Consider the following 24,275-nt stretch of genomic DNA (forward strand, 5'->3'; position numbering starts at 1 on the left):
CCTTTTACATAGTAGCAAGACTTCGCTCCGCTGTTGCCCGAATGTTATCGTTATGTGTGTGGCCCAAGGGTAAGAATTGATTGATGATTAAGTTTTTTAATTTGGAATCAATTAAATATTTTTTCTCTCCCTTTTATAAGTGTTAAGCAAGCTTTATATTAAGAACTGTGATAGCTATTGAAGCTCTAATAAAAATTGAACTGTATGTGACTTAATTATTGCTAAAAGTATGTAGGTAGTTAATTTGAAATTAAAACTGCTTATATCCGTGATTGAGCTCTTTTATTCAATTAATCAACTATGAAGATCAGCGTTTTCTGTACGATCAACAAAACTATTTACAAACAATTTTAAAGATTAATCAAAAAATCAACAAATGTAAGAAACACATTTTAATGTATGCTTTGCATATCTTTAACTACGTCGTTTACTTAAAACTATCGGTTGATTAACAAAATTACGTTATAAATATTTGTGATATCACATTAAAAAGTGATGAAACGTATAAAAATCAAAGTTTAAACAAAAAGAGTAAGTGCTCCTATTTGGTACAAAATATTGATTACAAACCATAACAAAATGGTAAAAACTAAAAAAATAAAACTCTCGAACATGATCATAAAATTATAAAAAATCAACAATCTAGAAATAATATGGCACTTATTTATTTAAGTAGTTAAAGTACTGAAACAATCTAAACCTAGTCATAAGAGTTTAAAGTTCAAAGTCTTTTGGTGAAATTATGTCCGTTTTCATCATCAATCCCTAATTTTTAAGTGACCCCTATGATAACAAAATCCCTGTTATGTGTCACCATATGCATCACTTGAAAATTAGGGATTGATGGTGAAAATGGGCATTAGTATTTTTAAGTTAGGTTGACTACAATACTAAAGTAATAAGTTAATAACTAAACGTTTTTTTCAGTCTCAAGTATTGCAAGAGTTTTTGGAGATCAGTCTTTAGTCTTAAAATTTAACGTCTTAGAATTATCCTTAAAAACTTATAAATCAACATAAGTTGACTTGAGCTTAATCTATATTTTCTGTAAATAGTTTAGCAAAAGTTAAACATTATTATGTTGTCTTAAATTTTAATAACATACAAAAATATGCTATCAATACAAAGAGATTTGTACGAAACGTGTTTTGTATTAAAAATATATGTATTTTCGTTGGGTATATCAACAAATCTTACTTAGGGTAAGTGTACCTAATTTTTATAAGAATCTTTTTGAAACAGTATCACTAAAAATCTTTGAATTTTCTTACACCATTGAGTATCAACAACTTACTACATAGGTACTTACATAACATGTGTATTTTTTTATAGCAAGTATGTAAAAAATTACTATGGTAACACGTTTTTAGTAGCACAATTTTAATGTTTCTGTATCAACACGGAAAAAAATGGAATGAGAAAGGAACCTTAATGTTCTTTGCATTCCTAGTTATTAATAAGGCTTAATAGGCCTGTGTTTTTTTATTTTTTTATCTTTGTTATTTTTTTAGTAATTCTAATTACACAATACCATGTTGGTATTTTAAAAAATAAAGTTACTTACAAAAACACGAAGAATCTTCACATATCACTACACAGTGTTCAGAATTTTCACAAAAACCGTCAGGTATATTTCGTCCAAGTCAGGCCTTCCGACGATCACTTTGTTTGGTGACGCTACCACCAACTCCCGATTCACCAGTTTCAGGTTCGCACTGCTTGGGATCAGGTCTAATCTGGCTATATCCAGTTTTAGGCAGCTAGCTTCGGTATAGTAGGGAAGGTTTGGGGAAAGAGGGTGAATCTCCCCCGTCCAGGTGTGAGGTTCCCCTGTGAGTTTGTTGTAGACTGTTAGGTATCCCGTTTTGGGGGCGGGGTCTGTTGATAGTACCTGTGGAATTTAATTTATTTTTAAATTTTTGATTGGGCTTTTTAGAATGGATGGGTTACTTATGGAAAAGTAATTAATAACTAAATAAAGCTAATTATTAGAAATGACAAAATATGGCAAGTTTAAAACCACTTTTTGAACTTGCAATTTCGAGAATTAGATAGTTGAATAAACAAACAAATCGACACTATTAACTAAATATTGGTAGATCTTTGTCAATAAAATAAAATTCCTTTGTTTATAGTCATCATTACTTTGATCCGTCGGTTAAAACGTGAATAGGGCGATGGACGCGAACAGGTAACATGACCCTATTTAGAATTTTAATTAAAAAATTACTAATAACAATAGTTATTGACTTTATGACACACCACCACTGCAACTCCTGTTTAGGCAGGATCTACAGATTGGCCTTCAATGAAACCCAACCAGTGAACGTTGAGTAGTCTCGGGAAATATAACTGTCTTGGAACCCGCAAGTTCGGTCGCCGAGCACATAGAATTTCGTCCAATGACCCCAAGCTACCCATCCTTATCGCTCGCGCGTGATCATATTGCTGTCGCGCTCGCACACTCACTGCGAGCGCCCGTCGCACAGTCGCGACAGCAAGTACGCGCGAGCGATAAGGATAGGTAGCTAGGGGTCATTGGACGAAATTCTATCTGCTCGGCGACCGGACTTTAGGAAATGTTATAAGATACATACCGACAGAGCCACATAGCACCCAAAGTCCTCATACTTGATGCTGACCACGTATAAAGTGGTGTCGTACGCCACCACGCGACTGGTCCAGAATTGGCTCCGCAGCACACAGCCGAGTGGAAACGATAGGCTCCACTTGCTTTGATTTGATCTAGCATTAAAGTCCGGTCGCTGAGCAGATAGAATTTCGTCCAATGACCCCAAGCTACCCATCCTTATCGCTCGCGCGTGATTATATAGCTGTCGCGCTCGCACACTCACAGCGGCCGCCCGTCGCACAGACGCGACAGCAATATAAGTACGCGCGAGCGATAAGGATAGCTAGGGGTCATTGGACGAAATTCTATCTGCTCGGCGACCGGACTTTAGGAAACGTTGATACATACCGACAGGGCCACATAGCATCCAAAGTCTTCGTACTTGATGCTGACCACGTATAAAGTGGTGTCGTAAGCCACCACGCGACTGGTCCAGAATTGGCTCCGCAGCACACAACCGAGTGGAAACGATAGGCTCCATTCACTTTGATCTGATTTTAGCACTAAACTAGCGTGGTCCTGGAAAAGAAGGCAAAGTTGAGAAGGTAGGAAGGAATTTGACACACCAACACAGAAAATTAAGAATAGTATGATGCTGGCTCCACACATTGGCCCCAACGTTGGTGCCAATGAGGGCTATCGTTTTTATACTTAACAGTTGGCACCCCTGGCGATTGACAGGACCTTACTCTACAGTGGCGCCATCTTGATGAGTGCAAATGCGATAGTCCTCCTGCCACTTTAGCGCTCACCAGTTGCCACTGTATTCGCTACTAGCAAGTGACAGGACCTTACTCTACAGTTTCAATCAACTACTGGAGGTTTGACCGACCAGCTACGATCGTGCGACTTAATTTTGTGGTAGTAATAATTATTAATTTATGCAATGAAATAACAATAAAAGTATTCCATTCGGATAATCACTGTTTTCGTGATAAAATAAAACTATAACACTTATCCGAAAACAACAATAACCACATAAAATCAATATTTACACTGGCCGCCTCTCGTTCCAAAAAATGCAGTCAACTTTAAGTCCGAGTAAACGAGCACTGACAGATCCCAACATTAAATGAGCGGAACTGTGTGCGAGTAAATATCTCTCACGAGCGATCGCTGCCGATTGCGGCCGCAAAAACAAGTTTACATGGGCATGAGATTTTTTCAAAGTTACTCTCACGTACGTGTATCGTCGTGTGTAAAGGGTTAATTAGTTATGCATCTTGTTATTATTTAATTTTAAATTTTTTATAATTGATCAATGTATTGAATGCTTAATTTATGATTTTTATTATTATTTTTTTTTTACTCTTTTTTTGTTTTTGATAAATAGCGCTGCAAAAAGGCACCCACTGAAAATCAGTGTCTTGGCAGTCACACTGTCAAGATATTACTGAGTGGGTGACCTTTTTTGGCAACTTAGTAATAATTTTTTTTATGTAATGTCTTTATTGCCTGAATCTGTGGTTGCCAAAATAAAATTATTTTCTTTCTTTCTTTCTTTCTTTCTACAGTGGCGCTAACTGGTGAGCGCTCAAACGATAGCCCTCATTGGACCATAGGTGTAATAGTGACTGAGTTTCTTGCGCTGCTTCTTCTCAGCACTGGTCCATTTATTGTCCCGAAGTAGTAATAAGGTTAATGCTGGGACGTGTAAAAGTGCTTTTTAAAAGCCTACTTGCAAAAATAAAATGAGATATATAACTTTTTTTATAAGTAGTCATTTACAATATTTTTTTGCAAAGTTTTTACAAATCCCACTCGAACTTAACCCTACCACTTTGATAACTTTAAAGTTTGTCAGTCAATTGATATACTTGTTTTGTGTGTAAAAAATAGGACTCTCTACGATGTTATGAGCTTGCGGACTCATTTGCTTGTGAATCTATTGCACTAAAATACAATTTTACAGTCAATCGAAAAGTATCTCCCTTTCAGGGCTATAATTGAGTGTTTTTAAAAATGATCATCTAATTACCTTCCTAATGTGATACTCCAATATGAACCTGGGGCCAGCCCAGGAGCACAGGATGCATTGTACCCGCACGTCCATGCCTATCCTCTCCATGTAGTCCTGGAAATATAAGAAAAACACATTAGAAAACAGTATGAACGTAGAGGAAGGCGTTGGATTCAGGCCGCTACCAACCGGCCCATCTAAAAATCATTGGGGAGACCTATGTTCAGCAGAGGACGTCTTACGGCTAAAAATGATGATGATTAAAATTAATACTAATAATTATAAATGCGAAAGTTCGATTCCCATTGGGGGCAGATTTTTCTGTTCGGTTCGGTTGGTGGTAGGGCTTGTTTTAAGTCCGCCTGGCTAGCTACCACCATCTTACCTAAGTCTGTCGCCATAACAGCAATGTTAACAGCATTGTTGTCTTCCAGCAGTAGAGGTAAGGTAGCCAGTTCCTCCGTGGTTGAGGATTCCGGGTGAAGCTCGCTTCTAAATTCGGCCTGATCATCACTTACCATCAGGTGAGATACAGGCCAAGAGCTTCCTCGTTGTGGATAAAAAAAGTTACTTTTTTTGTCTTTTTTCACGGTCACTACTAAGCCGACTTAGATCATTGAAGTAATATTACATTATAACTCAATGACTTAGAAGGACAAAGAGACAATTTAAGGCTTAAGGGAAAAAAGAAATTAGGAAGTTTTTTTTGTGACAAAACCACGTAAGCAAAAGCAAGCATATAAATAAATATCTTTGGTCATTTTATACAGCGCTAAGCAGAGGTTGTACTTTGGACTCCATACAATTTCACATACATTCTAAGTATGTAGGTAGATAGGTAACTGTTCTTTCTTAATAAAAACATGTTAAGCTACCATTTTAACACTAATAGAATCATGTATAAAATCAATTAAGTACTTACCCCATCTTGGCTAATGATCTCCAAAGCGTCTTCTACCATCTCTGGGATGGTCGCAGCAGAGGATTCCACTCCTTGCGACTGCGGCCTTTCTATCGACGAATCGGATGTGTTGAGTTCTGGAAATATTCATGAAGAAACGTTAATTAAATCTATACTAATCATAAAATGCTGAAGAGTTTGTTTGATTGAGGAAACACTGGTCAGATTTGAAAAATTTGTTGGTGTTGGATAGTCCATTTATCGAGGAAGGCTTACCTATAACATACAAACACGAGCCTACAGCCAATAGGGGCGGAACAGTAAAAAGAAAAATGTTGCAGCACCGGGACCTAGGCGGTTTTCAGAGGCGGTTGTCTGGAAGAGATAGCTTTATAGCGATCAGACCGCCTAATTGTGCCGTTTCTTTAGAAAGAAAGAAATAGAGTTTATTGAACACAGTAAGCACAAATTATAAACAATAACAACACAAAACGAATATAGAAAATAGGGGGCTACTGTGTCAATAGGCTCCCGCTCAGCATTTAACCTGACATGCTCGTAAGGACATGTCAAGAAACTGGTCTTGAGCGAGAGCCCTTTAGTGTCTTACTTTCTTTTCTTGTCTTGTGTAGTGTACAATAAAGTGCTATATTTTATCTATGTATCTATTAGTGGAATACCCATACAATTTCTTACCTTCCACCGGTTGTGTCCTATAGTCTCTTCTAGCAGGTACATCCGGGTCGCTGATCTTGAAATAATCAAACATTCGCGGTTCCAGCTCCGACTCCAAACTTGTCTGGCTATCCCGCTCGCACGCTGTATGATTTAACATGTTTTATAACAAAAATAGATGAAAAATATATTTTTGTCCTTTTTATTAACTCGACTATTTTAACTCCCAAATAATACTAATGCTGGGTTGCACCATCTTACTTTTACTTTGACAAACGTCAAAAATCTGTCAAACTCCATACAAAAAACAACGGTTAACGTTAAAGTTACGTGCAACTCGTGTTTTAAAAGTTGACATAAACATCTTTATTTAAATAACATTATTATAGTCTATCCAATATAGCTTGATTAGAATGACAGCTGCCATCAAAAGTAACGACATAACTTTGTAGTAGCGATCAATGAGAGCTAAATATTGGCGGACAAGAAATAATTCACGTCTGACCTACAAACAATATTTTCGACGACAGTGCTTCCAATAAAAATGTTAATTTCGTGTAAATGCAGCGTTAAATTACACCAATAAGTAGTAATTCGAAATTATAAAAATCAAGCTAGAGTATTAACGACGTCTGTACAAGGTTATCTCGAGTTACAAAAATGTAAGTGTTGGGACATATCGACAAATGTCATATTAAATTAAAACTATTTTTTTAATATATGTAACAAATTTTTTTTACTAACTAATTTTTTAACATATTTAAGTCAAGTTATACGTTTTTCTAAATGTTCACTATTAAAAACCAAAAAACATTTCATTCTTAAATAATCAAACATCGGAAATCAATCACCGGTAATTTTTTGGGTATTCATAGCACCGTTGCTCTAGAAGAGATGCCCACCGCCCTCTAGCGAGAGGAAAAAACCACTGAAGAACACTGATGATAATGACTACGACTTAGGTTGTACACCCTTGACATGAATTTTAAATTTTTAAATTTTACTGTCTTTAAATTTAAATCATAATTGTCATTTTTATCAATAAAGTATGTTTACCTACCACACGGGTTTGTTATGGTGCCTTGCTTTTCTTTCTAGAGTTTTCTTGCCTTGTCTCCTAAATAGTTTTATATCTGGCACTTAGCCAGAAGGATATCTTAGACTTGTCATGCTCACTAAAATGTCTCTGGGGTAGTGGCGTGTGAGGCAGGTCGTTACATTCCCTATATGGTCGAGTGAAGCGATGGCTGGTTCACACGTCATGTCTGTGAACAGGCGCTGCCTTCGGGGACTGGTCAAGGAAAGATATACCTGACATAAAATATATGTATCAAAACGCAACAATTAACCTAGAAATTAGCACGGCACTAAAGAAATATATTCAAAACTGCCACGCGGTCTCGTGCTGGATGGGCGTCTTAAAGGCCACCTTCTATCAACGGGAGCGCGTGGTAAGTAACTTGCTTCTGAATGTATGTAACTTCCTACTTTATTATATTTTTAAACCGGCAGACAGTGGTGACTGAGTTTGTTGCGGCGCTTCTTCTCAGCACTTGCCAAATGTTTGTCTCGAAGCGCTGGTAGGGCAAAAAAAGAATGAGACATGTATAGGCTCCTTAAGAGCATTTGACGATTTGCAAGAACTAATTTAATTAGTCTAAACAAATAAAGATAATTTTGATTTTGATTTTGAAAAAAAAAGATATGAAGAAAAATTGGGTGCATTTTTTTATATCATTTTTTCGAAAACTTATCGATACATCTATGTGAACCGTACGAAACATACACAGCACTAGTCACATTCGTTTGACAGCTGCCATTCTAATCAAGCTATATTGGATAGACTATAGGAGACTTCAAGCTTTTACATTTATATGATGTATAGAACAGAAAGGTATAAGTTTTGAATATGTACTAATGATAATGTTAAAAACACTCATGTAAATGAAAAAAAAAAACCCGAAAGAAGCCCAAATAGGCCAGTAGAATTAAACACAAAAATTGATTAAATCGGAAATAATTCCTACAAAAGATTTTTTTGCTTTAATGGCTTCATTGGTTGCCCATTAAGACTCTCCTAAGTTTTCGACTTCGACGGAGTTGTGCTTAAGTGGTGGGGGCCCCCAAAAGGGGCGTTTTTTCGGTTTTCCGGTTATACCGCGTAAAGGACTTACCCTATCGAAAAGTGGTCTTGATGACGGTTAAAGGGCACTTAATCCTACATTGAATAAGACCAAATTCATATGTTTTGGACAATCCGTTCTCGCGCTAAAGTTCGGCAAAGTAGAAAATATACGTATAATTAATGACCCTCTCCACGTCCAATGGCTTGTTACCCACATGCTTCCAAGCCTTGTAAAAGGTCGCCTTAACCAGTGTAACCCTAACAAGGCTCACGAGTTTGATTCGCTTATCCTTGTTCGTCCCAGCCGTTCCTTAACTGCGGTTGCTGCACCTCTTCCTGGCACTCTCCTGAACGACTCTGTGTTACCTAATGTGGCTGCCCCTCTTCCTTGTACCCTCCTGTACGATTTCATTGCTTAGCCATATGGTTGGTCCAAGGTTCGACGCCACAAAATCAACTTCGTACGCGTGAAAATAGTTTAAATACTATTTCCCGTGCTTGCAACATTTTTCTTTACTGCTTCGCCTCTATTAGTCGTAGAGTGATTGTATATATCCTATAGCCTTTCTCAATGTATGAGCTATTCAACACAAAAATAATGATTTCAATCAAACTAGTAATTCTTAAGATTAGCGCGTTCAAACAAACAAACAAAAAACTCTTCAGCGTTTTAATATGAACTTGTTGTTGTTGATTTTTGGCGTCGAACCTTAGACCAGGCATACGGCTAGGCAACGTAGTCATGCAGGAGGATACAAGGAAGAGGGGCAGCCACAGTAGGTAACACAGAGTCGTTCAGGTGAGTGCCAGGAAGAGGTGCAGCAACCGCAGTTAAGGAACGGCTGGGACGAACAAGGATAGGCGCATCAAGCTCGTAAGCCTTGATAGGGTTACACTGGTTGAGGTGGCCCTTTTCAAGACTTGGAAGCCTGTGGGTAACAAACCATTGGACGTGGAGAGGGTCATTAATTATACGTATATTTTCTACTTTGCCGAACTTTAGCGCGAGAACGGTTTGTCCGAAACATATGAATTTGGTCTTATTCAATGCAGGATTAAGTGCCCTTCAACCGTCATGAAGACCACTTTTTGATAGGGTAAGTCCTTTACGCGGTATAACCGGAAAACCGAAAAAATGCCTCTTTCGGGGGCCCCCACCACTTAAGCACAACTCCATCGAAGTCGAAAACTTAGGAGAGTCTTAATGGGCAACCAATGAAGCCATTAAAACAATAAAATCTTTTGTAGGAATTATTTCCGATTTAAAAGCTAATTCTACTGGACTAAAATGGTAGGTAGGGAAAGAAAAAAGTGTTCAGGAACTGATTCTAAAAGCATTTAAAATGATGTTTGAAGTACTAAAATTAAATGGCTGCTTTTACGCAAAATTATTGTATGAGTTTGATGTAATTTTACAATGTTTACCCGATTGCGACAAAATGAGGGTTCTGTTTTTAAAGCAAGGTTGTAAAAACCGGCCAAACGCATCCCATATAAAAAGTGATTGTATTTGAGTACCAGAATCATTGCTTTTCAGGATTTTTTACATATTTTACTTATACTTATTTTCAGTTTTAGAGTATTGAATAATTGAATGCATTCTGTTTGTTTAAATGTGCTCATTATGCACTGCGTTATCAGTACTTAACGTTCGAATATAGTATTGGTACAATGCAAGCAATGTAAACTTTACACATTATAACGTCACTGCTGTCATCATTTTGTCGCGAGCAATGTGTTCTGTTTTTGGGCATATTGCTGCGACACTAGCCCCGCCCCCTTTTCACATCTCCCTTTAGTTTCTGTGATATGTGGTACAAGCTTTCCGCCCGCGGCTTCGCCCGCGTGGAATTTTGTCTGTCACAGAGAAAGTATATCGCACGCGTCCCTGTTTCAAAAACCGGGATAAAAACTATCCTGTGTCCTTTCTCGGGACTATCTCTATGCCAAATTTCATCAAAATCGGTTCAGTGGTTTAGGCGTGAAAGCAAGACAGACAGAGTTACTTTCGCATTTATAATATTAAGTACCTATAGAAGTATAGATTACATGCTGTATACAGTTTTATTTACTTGCTGGTTTGTACTTCAAAGTTTTAGAATCAGTCCCTATCAAAAAGAAAGAGAAAGCGAGTGATGACTTACAAGCATTGTAATCGGGACCAAGCGAGGAGGTGTGCGCCACTCTGTAAGCGCGTGCAAGTGGTAAGCGATATTGAAGCTTATTCACATGTAATGAAGGGTTAAAATGGAAAAAATACAAAAACAATCTGCAAATAATTATGAACACACACCATGCTATAGATCAGCGGTCGGCAACACGCGGCCCGTGAATGTTTTGTAAATAAGTTAAAAACATCAAATACATGCATTAATGAATAAGTAAGCGCGCCTGTAGGGGTTAATATCATAAGTGCAATAAGATAAGATGTGACTTAACGATGGTGGAAATATCAATTACTGTAAGGGACAAAACACGACTTTTCAGGAGAGCCAAAAAACGATTTTTTTTTCTTTATACCTCAATATCTTTTTATGTGATGTTACGATTTAAATAGTTTCTATGGCAAAGTTTCTTAGAATTTTCTGTTCTTTCATAATATAAACGCCAAATTTTCGAAAAACGGGTAGTTTAAAAGATAGCACGTCCCTTACATTAAAGAAACGAGCTTGACTGTACCTTACAATGTTGAAATTTCACAGTATGGAATGTCATGTATGTTGTAAGGTACATTTAAGAATAAATACGACAGTAATATTATTGTAACTTGACAATTTTAACATTGAAACCTGATGTAAGTAGAGGTTGCATTCGAGTTTTCATTAACAAAACGAAGAGAAGAGATAGAAACAAGACAACTTAGTGTTCACAAATGCAGTTGGAGGCATCAAATACACATCACCAACAAAACATTTAGTCACTGATGATGCGTACGTCTGCATTTGTGAACAAGTTGTCTTGTTTCTATCTTTTTCTGTTCATTTTTACGCAGTTAGGTTTTTTTTCAATCATCGTTCGTTCGTTTTAGCCGAATGACGTCCACTGCTGGACAAAGGTCTTCCCCCAAGGATTTCCACAACAACCGGTCCTGCGCCGCCCGCATCCAGGCACCTCCTACAACCTTCACCAGATCGTCGGTCGACCTAGTGGAGGTCTGCAGCACATTACGTCTTCCAGCTCGTGGTCGCCACTCAAGAATTTTTCTGCCCCAGCGGCCATCAGCTTTGCAAGCTACGAGCTCCACTCACTGCCACTTGATTTTAGCGATTCTGCGGACTATGTCAGTCACTTTGGTTCTCCTGCGGATCACGTCATTTCTGGTTCAATCACTACAGTTCAGGCCCACAGTAAGCGACCACGTCTCAGATCCATAAGTTATCAAAGACTTTTGTCTTGAGACAGTGCGATATTTCAGACGTGAGAATATCGCGAAGCTTCCTGAACGTTGCCAGCCGAGTTGGATTCGACGATTGACCTCTTCCTCGAAGTTGGACCTACCTAAGGCTGGTTTTAGTGTCACGCGGATCGTCAGTGCGGATCGCTCCGCACAGCCAATCTGTATGAACTGCTAGGGAGCGAGCGATTCCTGCGGACCGCATTACTCTAAAACGCTTCCTCGAAGTTTACAGATCGGCTGTGTGGAGCGGATCCGCACTGGACGGTCCGCGTGACACTATAACCAGCCTAACTGGACTGTTTGTACTAGGTATATATAATTGTCAACAACTGCCGAGTGTAGAGTATCCAACCTTTAGAGTGCGAATCGAAGGTGGGTTATTTACTCACCGTTGATATTTATGCCGAATCCGTTCCAGTCCAGAAGCAGTTCTCCAGGTGGTGAACAGTTTCGGAGTTTTCAGTTCCCCCTGTCTGCTGCTGCAACTGGTTTCGAGTCTTGATCCTGAAGACGGAACGACATTGTGGCGTTTTCGTACAAGCCTTTCAACACTTCGATGTATCGATATAGTCAATTTGACACCGTTGGAGAAACTGTAGTAGGTACTGCTCAGGTCTCGATCGAAGCTTTCTCATAGTCCACAAACGCCAGGCAAAGTGACTGACTATACTCCTCGGTCTTCTGTATAATCTGCCGTGGCGTATGTATGTGGTGTACTAAAGCCTTTTCGGAAACCGGCTTGTTTGAGAGGCTGGAAGTCATCGAGCTTACGAGCGAGACGATTCGTAATGACTCTCGAAAACAGCTTGTAGACATGGCTCAGAAGTGAGATGGGTCTATAATTCTTCAACAAGGTTTTGTCGCCTTTTTTGAAGAAGAGTATCACCACACTTCTGTGCCATACCGTAGGCGTTTTTCCTTCGAGGATGACGGAATTGAACAGCTTCTGAAGAGCCTTCAGCCCCTCGGTCAAAAACCCAACTGCGTAAAAATGAACAGAAAAAAGATAGAGACAAGACAACTTAGTGTTCATAAGTGTAGTAGGAGTAGGAGGCATTAAATGCATATCACCACCAAACAAAATAATTGATATCCTATAAGCATATTAACGTAAGGGCCTAATTATTATAAATCAAAAAGTTTAAAATGAAGTAAGTTTCAATGAGTTCAAAAGTTAAAACCAACAGTTTAGGGTAAGGGCTGAATTGTATTATTAAAAGGAATTTCCGTCCTTTAAATCATTTATTTCCCCAAAAGTCGTATTCAGACGACTAAAAATGTTTAAGGTAAGGGACATTTTTTTAAGATATCAACATTTCACGTATACCAATCGATAGAGCCGAAAATTCTGAATCCGTTGGTATATACAGGGTGTTTCTTGTAAGGTGTCAAGCCGAAGGCAGGTGATAGGTGAGGACTAGACCTATCGATTTCACCCCTATGTATGTTTTACGATTTTTCATAGTTTAGAAGTTATCGTTAATTTTGTGATTTTTTCAAATTGTATGACCTAGTAGGCTTTAAATTTTTTTATCTTTTTTTTGGGTCGACTTTTCTCAGATTTCTTTTTTTTTGACAGATTCTCTATTAATTGCAGATTTTTGAAAAAAATAATCAACTTCCTATCTTTGATGCAAGATACAAAATTTTTGCTAGAAACATAAAAAATATGCTTTTAGCGGAACATTCTAAAATTTTCAACTTAAAAGTTTAAAAAAAAAACAAAATTCCATAGGTCCAAAATAATTTTAAAAACTGCGCAGATTTCTGAACTTTCATAATAACACAAAAAAACATGTACTTAATAGGCCATTATTTTCTGTAATCGCTCCACTAAAGTGGTAAGTCGGAGATTCCGTTACATATTTTTGACTTTCTTAGGACTAAGTAATGTTTGCAATCCCTTAAGTTTACGTTATGTAGAACACATTTAGAGACAATAACTGAACAGAACATTGTTTTATCCACAACGAGGAAGCTCTTGCCCTTCATCTGGTATACAATAGGGAATATGAAAATATTGATGAACTGCGGACAAAGCTGACTGAAGCACAAAACCAAATTAAAATGAAGAAGAAGGTTTTACGAAGATTTTTTTTGCGTCGTTGTCGAATGTGCATTCAGGTCAACGGCGGACATTATGAACATTTACTTTAAAATAAATCATTACACCCATTTTTGCTCTCTCTCTCTCTCTTTATCTCTCTCTCACACACACACACACACACACACACACACACACACACACACACACACACACACACACACACAAACTCTTTCCCTTTCTCTCACACTCTAATAATTATGTAGGTAGTTATATCGAATTTAATCGTAAAGTAACAACCACCACTGTGGTCTAGTGGTAAGGCCACCTATTTAGGACAGCCAATTCCTCTGTGGTTTAGGATTCCGAGTGAAGCTCGCTGATCATCCATCAGTTTTCATCAGGTCAGATGAAGGGCAAGAGATTCCTCGTTGTGGATAAAAAAATGTTCTGTTCAGTTATTGTCTTTAAATGTGTTCTAAGTAACGTAAACTTAGAGAATTGCAATCATTAGTTAGTCCTAAGAAAGTCAAAAACATGTAACGGAATCTCCGACTTACCACATTAGTGGAGCGATTACAGAAAATAATGGCCTATTAAGTACATGTTTTTTTGTGTTATTATGAAAGTTCAGAAAACTGCGCAGTTTTTAAAAATATTTTGGACTTATGGAATTTCTTCTTTTTTTTTTAACTTTTAAGTTGAAAATTTTAGAATGTTCCGCTAATAGCATATTTTTTATGTTTCTAGCAAAAATTTTGTATCTTGCATCAAAGATAGGAAGTTGATTATTTTTTTCAAAAATCTGCAATTAATAGGGAATCTGTCAAAAAAAAAGAAATCTGAGAAAAGTCGACCCAAAAAAAAGATAAAAAAATTTAAAGCCTACTGGGTCATACAATTTGAAAAAATCACAAAATTGACGATAACTTCTAAACTATGAAAAATCGTAGAACATACATGGGGGTGAAATCGATAGGTCTAGTCCTCACCTATCACCTGCCTTCGGCTTGACACCTTACAAGAAACACCCTGTATAACTCATTTTGGCCAAAATGTCCCTTACATTAATTGATACTTCCACCATCGTTAAGTTCTGCCTTGTGGAACTTGCCTGCCAAAAGGTTGCCAACCGCTGCTATAGATTAAACATTTAAATAGGAATGAGTAAAGGGAGTTCAGGGAAGTTTTAAAGGAACAAAAGAGGCATTAAAGAAGAAAATTAAAATGAAATTAGTCTATAAATAATTACAATAGTTGCGTGCTATATTCAGTATTGCAGTACCTATAACCATACTGTTCTATCGATAGACAGACAATATCGATATCTCTAGTCTAGTTAAAATACAAAACTTTCAATTAGGTATGGTCAAGCAATGATTGGACTACCGCTATACTTAACTTGAAACTCCCATGTTTTTCTGATTAATTTCGTTGCGGGTCCAATGAGAATTAAATTTCCCCCGGGACAAACTTGACCTTCACTGGTTGGGTTACTGGCGCATGGCGGTCGAGCTGTAGATCCGCAAGCAAGGTTCTGGAGTGGAGGCCGCGTAACGGAAAACGCAGCAAAGGATACCCACCCACAAGGTGGACCGACGACTTCATGAAGGTAGCAGGAAGGCGCTGGATCCAGGCCGCTACTAACCGGACGATGTGGAAATCATTGGGGGAGGCCTATGTTCAGCAGTGGACGTCCTGTGGCTGAAATGATGTTTATGACCAACTTACGCGGAGGCTATAACAGGCGTGCTATACACGCATCTGGTGGCGGCAGCGGTGGCTACTATAGTCTGGTCTGTGAGCACGTAGAATTTTGTCCAATGACCCCAAGCTACCCATCCTTATCGCTCGCGCGTAATTATATTGCTGTCGCGACTGTGCGACTGGCACTCGCAGTGAGTGTGCGAGCGCGATAGCCACATAATTACGCGCGAGCAACAAGGATGGGCAGCTTGGGGTCATTGGACGGGATTCTACGTGCTCACGGACCAGGCTTTATACGTCCCAATAACGATAGGTGGAGGTGTTTAAGTACGTTTTATAAGTGTTAAAGTAACTTACGCGGATGCTATAACGGGCGTGCTATACACGCATCTGGTGGAAGCCGCGGTGGCTACTTGCAGCAGCGGCTGGTGCACCAGGAAGCCGCGCTTGAAGTTGTACAGGTTTTCCAGCAAGTTGGTACTGTTGCGATACTACCACTGATATTGTCTACTATGAGGTCTCACAGTGCACGTGGACGCACAGGGTGACACACGAACCAATCAAAGAGCTCTATTCAACGCTATGCGTTCTATTTTCTGCTTCCTTCCGAGCGGGTGTTATAATCGGGGACCACGGTCCAGTTGATATCATCTCGGTTTTCCTATACATACTTGGCAGGGTAAAAAACTCCGACACCGCGATGCAGGATTGTAGGCGCGGTGGAGTGTACCGTAGTAAGTAGGAGTCAGCGCCATCTGTTGGTGTTGACTGTCACTAGATTGTAGTGGCGCGTCGTAGATGTCGCCACAGTATTGATGCTATCGCTGGACTATCAATCGACTCTACACACTAAAGCCATTACATTAAGGTGCAAACTTATGCGGAGGCTATAACAGGCGTGCTATACACGCATCTGGTGGCGGCAGCGGTGGGAACTAGAGGTGGGAGTATCGCTATTAATCAATTCTAGACACTAACGCCTTTACATTAAGATACAAACTTACGCGGAGGCTATAACAGGCGTGCTATACACGGTGTCGGCGGCGCACAGTGTTGCCACGGCCGGACAAAAACCAAATTTTGGAAACTGAACGTAAACGAAAATTGATTAACTATTATTCAAACTGAATATGTGTGTCGTGAAAATGCAAAATATTGAGGATAGATTGCTAACAGAAATGAAAATATGACTGGTCAAAGTAGGGCGTCCGATAACAAGGTTTCCTTGGAACAAAAATATTGCTTTATTCATTTAGGCACTGTTTTGTCAATTGACAATATTTACACGATTAAAAATATGGGTTCTAGAGTTCAAGGTACTGTCTTTTAGAAAATGTATTTGTGTTTATAGAACTTAAGCCTATTAACAAAATCAGTGATTGAAAACTACCTTAAAAATTATACTCACATGGCTGAAAGTACATACTTTCCATTACTTTCCATAACGAAATATTGATAGAAATTATCCTCAGACATTATATTTTCATGTTGTAAAAACAAATTTTGCTACGACATACTACCCGCGCTGTTTTTAGCGATTCTCGAAACTAAGAATATTTCCGAGGAGCTGTTTGAGAATTGGATCAAGTTCCTGTGAACAAGCGGTCAATTACGCATGGTAACATACTTAACGTCATTACAAAGGTGCACCAAGAAATACATTTGGATGATATAAGCCTATCGAGCAATGGAAAGCCACAAACCCTAATCATTAAGCTGAAGTTAGATGATATTTTGCATTCATTTTTGTTCCAAGTTTGTACTAAAATATGTACCAATTTCAAAACTAAAAAATGTATTTTTCTATTAGATATAGTTATATTCTATACAAATCTGACAAAAGGTAGTAAGTTCAGATCGAAAATAATTTTGTCCGTTACCTACTATGAACCGGCAACACTGTGCGGCGGTGGGAACTATAGTCTGGTCGCTGAGCACGTAGAATTTTGTCCAATGACCCCAAGCTACCCATCCTTATCGCTCGCGCGTAATTATATTGCTGTCGCTACTGTGCGACGCGCCCGCAGTGAGTGTGCGAGCGCGACAGCAACATAATTACGCGCGAGCAACAAGGATGGGCAGCTTGGGGTCATTGGACGGGATTCTACGTGCTCACAGACCAGACTATACACAGGAGTTGCAGCCGTGGGATTATCGCTAGAAAATCAACGTCCCTAAAGCCTTTACATTAAGGTGCAAACTTACGCGGAGGCTATAACAGGCGTGCTATACACGCATCTGGTGGAAGCCGCGGTGGCTACTTGTAGCAGCGGCTGGTGCACCAGGAAGCCGCGCTTGAAGTTGTACAGGTTTTCCAGCAGGTTGGTACTGTTGCGAGCCATGTACACTGGGTAGTTGAGGACTAGAAAATAAGAAAATAAAATCTATCACAGAAACTATTAACACCTACAAACTTGAAATTAGGCAGGTAGGTTCCTTTAAGGAGGCGTAGTGTGAGTTTACGTCACACGCATTCGATATCGACAGCGTAAAAAAGTGACATTAAATGTATGACGGACTGTACAGCGCCCCTAGCGGAAAAATTTTATCTATTTTTTTAACGCAGTCTAGCTAGGGTGTAGACATCCGCTAAGAACGAATTTTACGAAACTTCACCCCTAAGGGGGTAAAACGGGGTCCACGCGTACGAAGTCGTGGTCGGGCGCTAGTGATAAAAAAATATTGTTGCATATTATGTACAGTTCCATCACTGGATGGAACTGTACATAATATGCAACAATATTTTTTTTGGTACTGACCAAACTAAGCAAAGTTTTATCTATGGTTATCAGACTTGATTTAAAGTCATAGCACACTTATCAACCCGCAAAGGAATCAACACCAGGGATGTTATGGATATCCGTAACCGTAACCGAAACTTTCGGATATCCGAAATAAAAAAATATCCGAAACCGTAACCGATTCAAAAGTTTCGGATAGTTTCGGATGTAGGCAGTTTTAATTGTTTTTTGTATAGCATTATATGTAAAGGCATAACAGCCTGATTTTCCTTTATAATGCCATCTAGTATAATTTTTTATTTTTTTATTACTTTTTATTCGATGTAAAGTGTGCTGCCATGAATGAACCGTGTTGGACAACTATTGCAAATTGCATTCTAAAGCACAGATATCCGTAACCGTAACCGAAACTTTCGGACATCCGAAATAAAAAATAACCGTAACCGAAACCGGTATAATATTATTCCTATATCCGTAATCGTATCCATAACCGAAACTAGGTACATATCCATAACATCCCTAATCAACACCGTATCACCTTTCGCCGCAAGGTGAAGCGTTTACGTTACAGTGCGGATAAGTGTGCGTTGCAGTAGAGTTTCATACAAAGATACTGACCGTTTCGATATGGTTACGATCCGTTTCCGGGTTGATAAGTGTGATTCTTGGAGAATGTGTGCCTTGTCCTATTCTAATGGAACCACACAGCCAAATAATAACATAACTTACAAAATTAAACAAAGAAAAAATAAAAAACATACGGGTCGAATTGAGAACCTCCTCCTTTTTTTTTTTTTTGAAGTCGGTTGAAAATACTCACTCCTCTCAGACTCATCGCTGACTTGAACGTAGATCGGTTGAGTGAGATCTCTTCTTTGCACATCGTTAAACCTCGTAAACACTTCGTTAATGTTCGGTAACTTCTCTTTGCATCTCTCTTCCCTCACACTTGGCCTCTGAGACCTGACTTGCTCCGCCCGAATCTTCTTATGGTAGTACACCGAATCATCAATACATTGGTTCGGGTAACTCCTGTCCGGCATCTCAAATTGAGTTCTCTGCTTCTGGTAATTCTGACTATAATCGGTTACACTCGACATGTTAGGGTATTCAAGACTTTGCGCTTGCTGGGAATCAACGTTTGAGTTTATTAAATCTTGCACAGTGACTTCTAGGTTTCTTGGTTGTTCGTTGCAGGACTTTTGTACTAGTGCGTTGATGCGGGAGACTGAACCGTCGCTTCTGCGGAATCCGACGCTTTGGATGTACTCGTAGTTGACTTTTGAAGTGTCTTTCGTTACCTTTGCGGTGATGGGGTATATACCGCTTAATACTCGCTGACGACGGGTCGGGAGGGGGCATGAATTCTAGAAATAAAACGATAATAATAATAATACATTTTTGGACAATTTCACACAGCGCACAGTGTGTTATGGGACTGTATAATCGGACATTCTCATTGATTTGATGAAACGTATAGAGCTCAGTTATACAAACATGATAGTAAAACTCCCGTTTGAAAATTCCACGTAGTTTTCGCGGTATAAAAAATTATCTATTTTTATATATTTATTCAAAGTTACCTATTTTTTTAATTCAAAATTATGCAAAAATATTCTCACTCGTTAACTAATAACATTGAATTCAGAATTGTTATAATACTTCATAGAGCTCTTAAAACTACAGGTAATAAGCGTATTAAGTGCTTCGTAAACGCATTCAGTTAATTAGGAAAAATGATTTTAGTGATTTTTGTATTTATTTTTTTTCTCAATTATACCTTAATATATGCATTTTTAATTGCAAGATATAGTCTGATATTTAATCTAATTGTATTAATAAAATCAACTTACTATACAGTCTCATAACATACTGTGCAGCGGCAGCTAGCCCCAAAGTAAGCAACTTAAATGCTTGTGTTATGGGTGCTAGCTTGACCGATATACTACTTATCGTATACTTTTTAAATACATACATATTATACATAGTGTACTTGTAAATTAACAATATTGCGCGCAACTAGCTATATTATATTTACTTTATTTTGTCATTTTTTATCAATAGTGTGATTTTGCTGTGGATTTATATATTAATTTTATTATTATTTATTCTGTATAATGGCTTCAAATTTTGTATAGTCAATAGCACATCAGACTACAATTTTTAAAATATATCTTATTAAGACTACATAAAATGACATGGTATTTAGCTTGTTGAGCTTTTCACACTTTTTAACAGAACACAACCCTGGAAAATGGAAACTGTAATAATATATCGAATAATATAAAAATTCTCATTAAAGGCCTTATACAGAAGCTCAAAGTTGCACAGCGTGCTATGGAGAGGGCTATGCTGTTTCTTTCGAGATCGAATCAGAAATGAGGCGATCCGTAAACGAACTAAAGTCGCTGACATAGCCCGACGCATTAGCAAGCTGATGAGCAGGGCACATAGTACGCAGAACTGACGGCCGATGGGGCAGCAAGGTTCTGGTCTGGAGTGGAAGTCGCGTACCGGAAAACGCAGCGTGGGACGTCCACCCACAAGGTGGACCGACGACATCATAAAGGTAGCAGGAAAGCGGAGGACGCAGGCCGCTACCAACCGGGTAACATGGAAAGCATTGGAGGAGGCCTATGTTCAGCAGTGGACGTCCTATGGCTGAGATGATGACGATATAAAAATAATAGCAATGTAAATAGTTTATCTTACCATCCTAGCCATTGGAAGCAATTGCCCTCTCAGTCGTTCCACCAAACTGGCACTACGGCTTTGCATCTGCGGCCTCTGCTTTTTCACCAAACATTTAGCTATTGCACTCGCTCTCGGATACACTTTGTGTTCACCCATTATCTCCATTCTTGCTTCATTCAAACTAGTTGGATTCTCCTCTTTGAATACGCTTAGAATGGAATTCTGATTCTTTGGTTTTAGACTGAAGCTGCGGAGAACTCGGTCACTCGTTGTTGGTACAGGTGACGGATAAGTTTTCTTGATGTACGTAGATCTGATCATGCTTTGTCGTGGATATTTCACGATAGTGTGGCGCACTTCAGAGCAAGGGACGATGATGTGGCCCGGGCGTTTTGGTGTGTGGCTGATAGGCGGAGACTGGGAGTTGCTGGTCGATGATATTTCTGATAACTGGAATTTAGCATTTGCGAATTTAAAACACATTAAATGGTTTGCTTTTTACTTACTTTTATTGGATTTTAAATTTTAACCTCGTAAGTCCTGTGTTTTTTCAACAGCAGTATTCATATCTGCCGGATGTACTATACCAAGTACAAACTAAGAAATGTGCTTCAGACCGAGATAAAATATTGACGGTTTTACATAGTTTTTTAAGTGTTACCTTATGTTTTGTATTTTTTACTGTAAGTTAAGCATCTTTAGCACCTGTTTTAAAAGAAAAATATTGAAAATAATTTGTACTCCTGTAAGTATGTTAGGCTTTTTATACAGTGTAAAAAAATAATATAATTAAGATAAAGGTTTTATTTATGTATTAAAAATAAATCATTTTTTTCTTCTAAACGTCACTTAAGTAAGCAATAATTATAAAATTCAGTCTTTAAGACAAAATTATTTGGCCTTAGCGTTTTATTTGGAGAATTTCACCAAAATTTTTTTTTTCATACTAATATTTTTGGAATTTTTTAAAAAGCCATAAATTCAAACTTTATGAAATTTTGTAGGTAGATTGAAACAACATTAAGCTATAAAAAAAACTAAAACATTTTTTGAAAATTGGTATCTGTATAAAATATATATTTATTTTTGTTTAATGGAAACGGACGACAATTAGGACGAGCTGTCTTTGAAAATTAAATTCAAATTAAAAAAATCAAATAAAGTTTAGCATTTTATACGTAAAAGTAAGCTCTTGAAGTCAAATTTCAAATAATAAAAGAATGATGGACATAGCTATACTATGAAAGAAATTACATAGTAATGAACATTGAAGAAAAAAAAACGCTAATTTCATACCTAATACAAATTTCATACAATTTTTTGGGTAACAAATGCCTAACGTACTATATCAAGTACAAATTATTTTGACCGATCATGAACCTCCTAAAATACTAAGTTTCTTTTTAAATTTTGTTTAATTTACAAAAAACTGATACATTTAAAAAACAAGACAAAAAACCAAAGATTACTTTGATATAAACAGATAAACTATCCTCGTGCCAGCCGGCAATCCCACCCCGTGACCATTTTGCGAAAAAATGACACTGACAGTTGACGTTACCTGTCTAGCATGGCGGAATTGGCCATAGAGTATTGAATGAGTATGGTCGTATCATTTTTGCCATTGTAAAAAAACTACCCGGTATATGGGGAAAGAAAGATTTGTACTTGGGTAAGTACATTGGGCAGTTACTCTTGCTATGTAGTTTAAATGTCAGGTCTGAACTACTATCCTTAATATGTACTTGTACAAGTACGCGGGGACTTACGAGGTTAAGGGTTTTCTACCAACAATTTTCTATTGTACAACAACACAACAACAGTGTCAACAGCACGTCAGACTATACATTTTTGTGTGAAATAGCCTGTATTAATAAAAAGTAGGACTGTGTTTAGTTTGATGTGCTGTTGTTTGTATACTAGGTAGGTAGGTATGTAGTTGAAGTGGTGATTACTAAAATTAATTTATTTAAGCTACCTCCTTCTTCTGGAGAAATACTAGCAGTTCTCAAATTGCAAGAGAATAAACTAATTATAATTATGATTTCTAGATTCAGAGTTTTTTTTTAATCTCAAATGAAATTACCAGAGTTCGGCTTTAGCAATAAAAATGTGAAACTATTACCACAAAGTCTATGTGACTTAGAATAAATTTTAAACAACATATTTTCCACCTACCTGCAAGTTTGTTTTCTTCGTCCCTTTCTTGGGTGCCCGTTTACGCACTTGCGCCTGTTGTTTCCGTTCCAGCTTCACTTTCTCTACTATGGCTTCCACTTCAGTTGGAGTACTGTACTTCTTGGCATGGATTAGTTGGATTAGGTATATTTTCTGAAAAATTTGAGATTTATTGATTTGTTCAGATATTCATCCACCATCATCATAAATTTAATGTGCAAAATGTGTTATCAAAGAAGATGTTATTTTCATGATTTTGTAGCGAATCAGCGTCTGAGATGACCGAGTACAAAAGAAAACTTAGTAAAATAACCACACTGATAGGTCCATGTACTGAGATATTATTGGTTTACAAAAACTTTTTGAGGCATGTAGAAATAATGAAAATTATATTTTTGTATCTTAATCATGTTGTTATAACTACAATGTTACTTTTGTATTTCTTTAAATTCAAAAAAGCTAAATTCAGTAAAGTTTTCATCAATACTTAGTACCACCTACTAAGTTTCTCACTTACCTTAACATTAGAAGGCAATCCAAGAGATTTAGCTAGTTGCTGAAGATCTCTGTATGTTCGGCCTCGTAAATCATCCATGGAAAACGTTAAATCGGTCATATTTGTAAACTTTTCCAACGGCGACAAATTCGAAGCACGTGCATCTGACAAGTTACCTACGATAGAGAGTGGTAATCACGATTTATTAGTAAAAACTTGATATGTATACCCTCATTAATAAAAACAAATGATAAATGATCATGTTAAACTACCGCAAACTCTCGATTTTCTTTTAAAATTTAACCAAAGTCGTTCAATTGTTTTCATTGTGCGATTGAATTTGAAAAACTTTTAAATAACGTTCCGTTTCCAACAAAACTCCTATTGGTCTTATAGAAATAAAACATTGCAACTATTTGATAATAGCTTGCGGGTCCAAATCTCATAGAAATTTAAACATTTTTACACTAAAACTTTCTAAATTATTTCATTCTTGTTTTTTGAAGTTACATGAAAGAAAATGCGTTTTATGAATATTGTTGAAGAATGTAAGTTGAGTGAATAGGAACGTGTTTGCATAGTGACCTACTTTTACAATAGATGGCGCTGTTAACTAGGTATTGGTATGATCGTTTAGCTTTGCAACTAGATGGCGCTGTTAATTAGGTATTTTTTGGGTTTGCCTCTAGATGGCGCTGTTAACTAGGTATGTTTGTTTTGCTTTG

The 24,275-nt window shown here is 37.7% G+C and overlaps 2 protein-coding genes across 2 annotated transcripts; both read right to left on the reverse strand.

Annotated features, from left to right (window-relative positions):
- Positions 1-1,376: 1,376 nt before the first annotated feature.
- LOC135083227 (uncharacterized) lies at positions 1,377-6,328 on the reverse strand. Its single transcript, XM_063977965.1, has 5 exons — positions 6,190-6,328; positions 5,515-5,630; positions 4,611-4,706; positions 2,981-3,151; positions 1,377-1,891 (listed from the first exon to the last, which is right to left on the reverse strand). Exons 1-5 carry the CDS (start codon positions 6,326-6,328, stop codon positions 1,592-1,594), a joined length of 822 nt encoding a protein of 273 aa, XP_063834035.1. The 3' UTR covers positions 1,377-1,591.
- Positions 6,329-17,570: 11,242 nt separating this feature from the next.
- Positions 17,571-23,760, reverse strand: LOC135083378 (uncharacterized). Its single transcript, XM_063978117.1, has 5 exons — positions 23,572-23,760; positions 23,055-23,207; positions 20,895-21,326; positions 19,003-19,549; positions 17,571-17,803 (listed from the first exon to the last, which is right to left on the reverse strand). The coding sequence occupies exons 1-5, from the start codon at positions 23,668-23,670 to the stop codon at positions 17,643-17,645; spliced, it is 1,392 nt and encodes a 463-aa protein (XP_063834187.1). The 5' UTR covers positions 23,671-23,760; the 3' UTR covers positions 17,571-17,642.
- Positions 23,761-24,275: the final 515 nt, after the last annotated feature.

The sequence above is a fragment of the Ostrinia nubilalis genome, chromosome 23 (assembly GCF_963855985.1).
Source record: "Ostrinia nubilalis chromosome 23, ilOstNubi1.1, whole genome shotgun sequence".
NCBI classification, from domain to species: domain Eukaryota; kingdom Metazoa; phylum Arthropoda; class Insecta; order Lepidoptera; family Crambidae; genus Ostrinia; species Ostrinia nubilalis.

Excerpts from the sequence above, each read along its gene's own strand:
- LOC135083227 (XM_063977965.1), bottom strand. The coding sequence starts at position 6,328 with ATGTTAAATCATACAGCGTGCGAGCGGGATAGCCAGACAAGTTTGGAG. Across the intron at positions 5,631-6,189 it reads TAGGACACAACCGGTGGAAG|AACTCAACACATCCGATTCG; the intron begins GTAAGAAATTGT and ends GAATATTTCCAG. Across the intron at positions 4,707-5,514 it reads AGATCATTAGCCAAGATGGG|GACTACATGGAGAGGATAGG; the intron begins GTAAGTACTTAA and ends TTATATTTCCAG.
- LOC135083378 (XM_063978117.1), bottom strand. The coding sequence starts at position 23,670 with ATGACCGATTTAACGTTTTCCATGGATGATTTACGAGGCCGAACATAC. Across the intron at positions 23,208-23,571 it reads GATTGCCTTCTAATGTTAAG|AAAATATACCTAATCCAACT; the intron begins GTAAGTGAGAAA and ends CAAATTTTTCAG. Across the intron at positions 19,550-20,894 it reads TGCTTCCAATGGCTAGGATG|AATTCATGCCCCCTCCCGAC; the intron begins GTAAGATAAACT and ends TTTTATTTCTAG.